The following is a 6,842-nucleotide window of genomic DNA, read 5'->3' as shown; positions in this document are numbered from 1 at the left end:
TAAAAAACATTGTGACATGACTAAGTTTTATACTAATTCCTTGGGTAGCTAATGTTATGTACAGCACACCTCCGTTTCAGAGGACTACCCTCAAGAACAGTACACACAGCCCTCTGGACAGGGGCATTTTGAGTGGTTTCACAAATGTTAGAAGCAGGTTGCCCTGATCCACCAACACTCTCCTGCTTGTCCACATGACCAAAAAGCCCATCTCTGAGAGTTGGCCAGCCAGAGTTAGCCTTGGGATATATTCTCCCTATATGATGAAGTGTTTACTGGTTCACATGGGCAATGAACTTGTGACTCACTTGCTCAGTCACTGGCCAAACTAAACAGAGACCAGTGAAAACAGCAGGCTCGAGAGATACTTCAAGGACACACAGAACAAGAGGAAACATGGTGTTGACAGCTGGGCAATGAGAACAGCAATGGTCCCAAGGCCAGACCCAACCCCTTGCTGCCATCAGCCACTCACTTATTTTGTGACTCCTTCAGTACCTTCCACATCATCCTTCAAATGGCTGGCTGGTCTGGAATCTTCTCCTTTTAATTAATAAATCTTCATTTGTTATTTCTTGCAATCATATAAACTCAATGATCGTACCTACAAGTGTCAACTGGCATTCATTCATTCATCTGTCCATCCATCTACCTACCCAACAAGCATTTATTGAGGGCTAGGTGCTAAAACTACTCCAGCTTTCCTGGATTTCTTTTAGAGCTATATATTGATGTATACATGATGTTCATTATTTTTTTTCTGATTATAAAAGCAATTTTTTTTCATTTTAGAAATTTTTGAATATACAGAAAATCATAAAGGTACCCATAATTATACCACCCAGAGATGATCACTGTTATTTTCCTTCATCTGTTTTCTTCACTTAATATTATATTGTGCTATTTTCCTATGTCATTAAGCTTTCTTCAAAAACATGAGTTCTAAGGATTGCATGTTTTTCAACATGAGTATATAATATTTTAACCATTTTTCTATAGTTGTACATTTATGTTATTTCCAATTTCTCACTGTTATAATACCACTGTAAATACCCTTGTGTATAAATCTTTGACATGTCTGTTTAATGCCCTAAGATAAAATTCTCCAAAGTAGTATTACTAGGTCAAGGAGCATTAAACACATAAAAGAATTTTGATTCATACTTTTGCTGGCCTTTCTTGAAGGGTAATGTTTCCCTAGGATATTTGCTATGAGAAGTCAAAAGTGAGCCATAAATGAACAGACCACAGTGATATGAATATCTCAAAGAAATAAAAGTGCATGGCTTCCTGAAAGCATAAACCATACCAAGAGAGTTGACCAGTTTTTTTTTTTTTAACAAAAGGAAACCTGTTGCTATGCCCTACTGCTAGAGTTAATCTGCAAATCCAGAATTCTGGACTAATGGGACACAGCAGTCTAACAACACCCCTCACAGGACAACTGCATCATTGATACAGCATCATGTGATATACAGATACCAATTTCAGTGTGTTTTCACTCTTAAAATCTTCTGATAGTGGCTTTGTGCAATACCATAAAATGTTAAATAGGCACGAGAATATGAAAATATGATCACATGGAGCCAGGAGCCAGGTCTTGATGCAGCTGAAGCCACGAAGCCATAGTCTCGCAGCCTTGCTGACCAGGAAAGATGTGCTCCACCTAATGGATCCACTGTGGCAGGGTGAAGTATGGGAGAGCTTAACATGCTACTAGCCAGCCATATGTTCACTGGATTTACAAGCTGTTGGGACCATAAGCAGCCACTGAGCTCAAAGAGCCCTCTCACGAGGAGTCCTAGAAACAACTAATGCAGCTGCTAAGGGTCTCAGAGTCTGTTTTAATGCACAAAGCAGTTCCTGTTTCTTTCAAAATGCCTTCTACACAATGGGGCGGGCAGAATTCATTTGCTCCAAAGCTCCAGAGGGACTAAAATCAGACCAAGAACCTGGGGGCTGGGGGGTTCTCTATTTTTTTTAGGTTTGTTTTCATTTGGTGTATGTCACCCAATAGTCCCATGATTGAATTATATTCCCCATTTAATACAATAAATCCATATTGGTTCCAGTTCTATCTCAACTGAGTTGACATTATGGCACTAAAAAGATGATGAACACGCTGAGGTAACAGTCATTGGCCCAGTAAAATGCCATGCTGTCTTACAAAACTGTTCATTGTGCTTTTACCACTCATAATAGTTTTGTGGATTTGCCCACTGAGCCGTTCGACAAATACTAAAGCACATCCTATGGAAGAGCAAACTGACGTCATCTCAGAGGTGGTTTAAAAAGTAAGAAAACTGAACCAAGAAATTAGAGCTGAATGGCTGTGAGGTTATTTCAAATGTGGAAAACGGGCTCATAATCCAAAATTCCAACTACCACTTTAAGATTACCAGGTCCCTTAGTAATCTTATGCAATGATGTGTTAAATTGCTTTTCTTATTTACTAAACGGGAGAGCCAAGGATGCATGAAGAGTGTTTATAATGAGTTAGGCACAGCCCCAAATACAACTGAATTCTGATGCTGAGACACTGGATAGAGAGAAGAGATATCCTTTACTGAAACCTCAGGAATTAAGATTAATGCGAGTGGCCATTCTAACTGAGAAGATATGAAGATCGAAAATATTATCCCTTAAGGGATATGTTTTAGTGAATAGAAAAGAAGTATTTATAATCAGGTTCTTAGAAGTTTAATCATTCCTCCCATAAATTTATAAGCCTAACAACAGACTTCTTTGCATGGGAGGAAAGAGGGTGAGAAGTCTAGCCCCATGCCCAAATTACTCAATTTGAAATTAGTGAGATCTGGGACTTCCCTGGCAGTCCAGTGGTTAAGACTTCACCTTCCAATGGGTGCGGGTCGGGGAGCTAAGATCCCACATGCCTCGGGGCCAAAAAACAAAACATAAAACAGAAGCAATATTGTAACAAATTCAATAAAGACTTTAAAAAAAAGAAATTAGTGACATCTGTATCAATAATTCTAAGTTCTTCAATAAATAGTATTACATACAACAAGAACAAACTCCTGTGTGTATGGTATGCTCACTTAGACTGGGGAAGAAGAGGGGGCTAGTGAGGAAGGAGGTCATGGAGAAGAAAGGCCAACAAAGGAAACATAAGGAAGCAGTAGAAAGTGGAGAATAAGAAGAAAATGATATATTTGCAATCACAGGTCTCCAGGAAATAATTTAAATCTAGTCTTACAGTTAAGTGTCAAAGAGTGATCAACCACAACGACCATTGACCTTCTTTCTCCCAGGGTGCTATAAAGACAGGGGAACTAATGAAATCAGTATTCTTTACTGCTCACCTGCCATAAACTTTAAGTGACCCTGGCCAAGGCTGAGTCAGTACACCTCTAGCATGGTGATTATAAGCATGGGCTCATGACCCAGATGGCCTGGGTTAGAATCCTGGCTCTGCCATTTCCTAGGAATGAAGTTTTTACCTTGCTGTGCCTCAGTTCCTCACCTGAAAAATAAGAATAGTACCTATCTCATAGGGTCGTTGAAAGGATGTAAACAGTTTTATAAACATAATACACTTAAAACAGTATCTGGCACATAAAAGCTTTATAAGCCACTTTGGAAGATAGTTTAGCAGTTTCTTACAAAACTAAACATACGCTTACCATACAATCCAGCAATTGCACTCCTTGGTATTTAACCAAATGAGCTGAAAACTTGTGTCCACATAAACGCTTGCACATGAATATTTATAACAGCTTTATTCATAATTGCCAAAACTTGGAAGCAACCAAGACGTCCTTCCGTAGGTGAATGGATAAATATACTGCAGTACATCCAGAAAGAAAAAAGAGAAAATGAGCTATAAAGCCATGAAAAGACATGGAGGAACCTTAAGTATATATTACTAAGTGATATATACTTATATATAGTATAGCCCATATAAGCCTAAGAAGGCTACATACTGTTTGATTCCAACTATACGACACTCTGGAAAAAGCAAAACCATAGAGACAGTAAAATGATCAGTGGATTCTGGGGGATTGGGGGAGAGGGAAGGATGAATAGGCAGAGCACAGAGGATTTTTAGGATAGTGAAACTATTCTGTATGATACTATAATGGTGGATACATGTCATTATACATTTGTCAAAACCCACAGGATGTATAACACTGAGAGTGAACCCTAATATAAATGACGGATGTGAACTGATAATGATGTGCCAATGTAGGTTCATTGACTGCAACAAATGAATCACCCTGGGTGAGGAATTTTGATCAAGGGGAAGCTGCATGTATGCGGGGGTAGGAGGTACACGGGAAATCTCTGTATCTTCCACACAATTTTGCTACGAATCTAAAACTTCTCTAAAAAAATTAAGTCTATTAAAATTTATTTTGAAAAGGTAGTACTTTAGATTGACAATTAAGAAGACACTGTGGGGTGGTAGAATGAGACAGAGAAGGAATCTGATAACTATGTGCTAGCCTCAAATCTGCCATCATCAGGCTATGTGACTTAGGACAAATTTTCTTAGCTTTTCTGGACCCTATTTTGTCTACCTATACAAAAAGGGGAGTAGAGCTCAGTGGGGCTTAACCTTGTTTGGGTTGCTCCCTTCCAGGCTACCCTCCACACAAGGATTATCTTCCTAAAAAATAAAAGCTGGTTATATTATTCCCTATTTTAAACTTCCTTTACCTGGCCCCTCCCTCCAGGATAAAAGCCAAACTCTTTCTTAGGGTATATAGAGACCCTTCACAATTTGACCCTTTTGGCCACACTATTCTAATTTCCTTTCATTCTAGCCCATATTTCTTTTTTTTTTAATTAACATAACTTTTCTGTTCTCAAATCACCTTATTTTTTTTTAATATTTATTTATTTATTTAGGCTGCGCCAGATCTTTTTTTTTAAATTAATTAATCTATTTATTTATTTTTGGTTCCACTGGGTCTTCGTTGCTGCGCGCGGGCTTTCTCTAGTTACGGCGAGTGGGGCTACTCTTGGTTGCGGTGTGCGGGCTTCTCATTGCGGTGGCTTCTCTTGTTGCAGAGCACGGGTTCTAGGCGCGTGGGCTTCAGTAGTTGTGGTGCGTGGGCTCGGTAGTTGTGGCGCAGGGGCTTAGTTGCTCCGCGGCATATGGGATCTTCCCGGACCAGGGCTCGAACCCATGTCCCCTGCATTGGCAGGCGGATTCTTAACCACTGCGCCACCAGGGAAGCCCTGCACTGGGACTTAGTTGCAGCACATGGGCTCTTAGTTGTGGCATATGGACTTCTTAGTTGTGGCATGCATGTGGGGTCTAGTCCCCCGACCAGGGATCGAACCCAGGCACCCTGCATTGGGAGGGCAGAGCCTTAGCCACTGGACCACCAGGGAAGTCCCTAGCCCATATTTCTTTACAAGTGCTTCTCAAAGTGTAATCTAAGGATCACCCTCCGTCAAATGCCTACGACAAAAGCAAATGCCTTTGCCCCAAATAAGGTTAGGATCTCAGGTGACAGGATACAAGAATCTACATTTTCACAAGATCTCCAGGTGATTCTGCCTCATGTGGCATTTGAAAACCATAACCCTTTATTTCAGCCACGCTGAAATCTCCCCCATTTCCCTGCCTGGAATGTCCTTCCCTGCCTTATCTACCTGGTAACATCTGCTTTTTAGCACAACTGTCACCTCCATTATGAAGCCTTTGGCCAATCCCCTAGGTAATTGGCTGTTCCCTCCTCTGTGCTTCTACAGCACTTAGTTCATCTCTCAGACAGTACTTAGTACCTACTGTATTGTACTTAGTACCTACTTACATATCTGTTTCTCCTACTATAATGTGACCTTGAAATCAGAGACTATGTTTTAATTTATTTTTACATCCCCAGCATCTAAGACATAATAGATAACAATAAATGTTTGTTGAACAAATGAATGAATGGATAAAGATGAAGAACTAAAGTATTCATCTCACAAATATTTGAGTGCCTACAAAGTGGTAGGCACTATTCTGGTACAAGAAAGTAGCCAGAACTTTTTGCCTGTAAGACAGCTAGAACCCTGGACACAGGGTTCTATTTTAAGCCTCTTCCAGCATTTTATCTGTGAAAACTTCCAAATGAGCCCCTTGTTTGTTTATTCATTCTTTAGGATAGAACCACTTGTCTGATGTTTACAAGTGGCATTATGACAATGAATGGCAATGGGAAAGCACAATGTACTTAGTCTATTCCCATAAATGTGCTTTGGGAGTCCAGACTCAACTTCATAGTCACCTTCTCTTTATTGCTTTCTGGAGAACATAATATAAATTAAAGATTTTGCAAATGAGAAAACAGTAAATGAAGACAAAGCCAAAGTTATTCTGCCAATAAATACTTTAATGAGAACCGAGGTCTGTAACATAAATAGCAGTAACTGCCCTGGCCTATGCCTTCTGCTCTAGCCCAAGTCTGGGGCTAACGAACTACATTTAACCCAAATTTGAAGAGAAGGTCATTTTGAGTGTCATCCATCAGTATCCATCTTCACAGAAGATACCAATCTGGGGCCAGAGTCTCAATGTTAATACTTCCTCTCAGGGAAAAGTTCACATGGCAACACAAACACATGAGCAATTTTGAACCATCCTATCGTTCTTCCATCAGGAGGGCCTTGGGAGACCAATGGTTCAGTAAACACTTACAACTTTGTCAAAATACATTAGAACACAGAAAAAGGGAAAAGAAGAGTAGAAAGGTTGGCAGGGCTTGACTCACATATAATTCAGTCCTTAGATTTGAAGCCTCTTGAGCTGCTCGTACGTAATAAAAAACTGAAGAGTAAGTCATGGAAGATCACTGGGATGATACTGAAAGTCAAACCCAGTTCTA

General features: G+C 39.9%; 1 protein-coding gene across 2 annotated transcripts in view; it reads right to left on the bottom strand.

Annotated features, from left to right (window-relative positions):
- Positions 1 to 6,329: 6,329 nt before the first annotated feature.
- The window catches only part of SLC25A14 (solute carrier family 25 member 14), a 34,735-nt gene continuing 34,222 nt past the window's right edge, over positions 6,330 to 6,842 (bottom strand). For both annotated transcript variants that reach the window (XM_068533093.1, XM_068533094.1), the window contains exon 10: positions 6,330 to 6,784. In XM_068533093.1, the coding sequence (XP_068389194.1) occupies positions 6,743 to 6,784 (42 nt within the window). In that variant the 3' untranslated portion in view covers positions 6,330 to 6,742. The remainder of the gene's footprint in view (positions 6,785 to 6,842) is intronic.

Source organism: Eschrichtius robustus, chromosome X, assembly GCF_028021215.1.
Source record: "Eschrichtius robustus isolate mEscRob2 chromosome X, mEscRob2.pri, whole genome shotgun sequence".
NCBI lineage: Eukaryota > Metazoa > Chordata > Mammalia > Artiodactyla > Eschrichtiidae > Eschrichtius > Eschrichtius robustus.
Note: the sequence above shows the minus strand (reverse complement) of the source record. Positions and strands in the feature narration are given on the sequence as shown.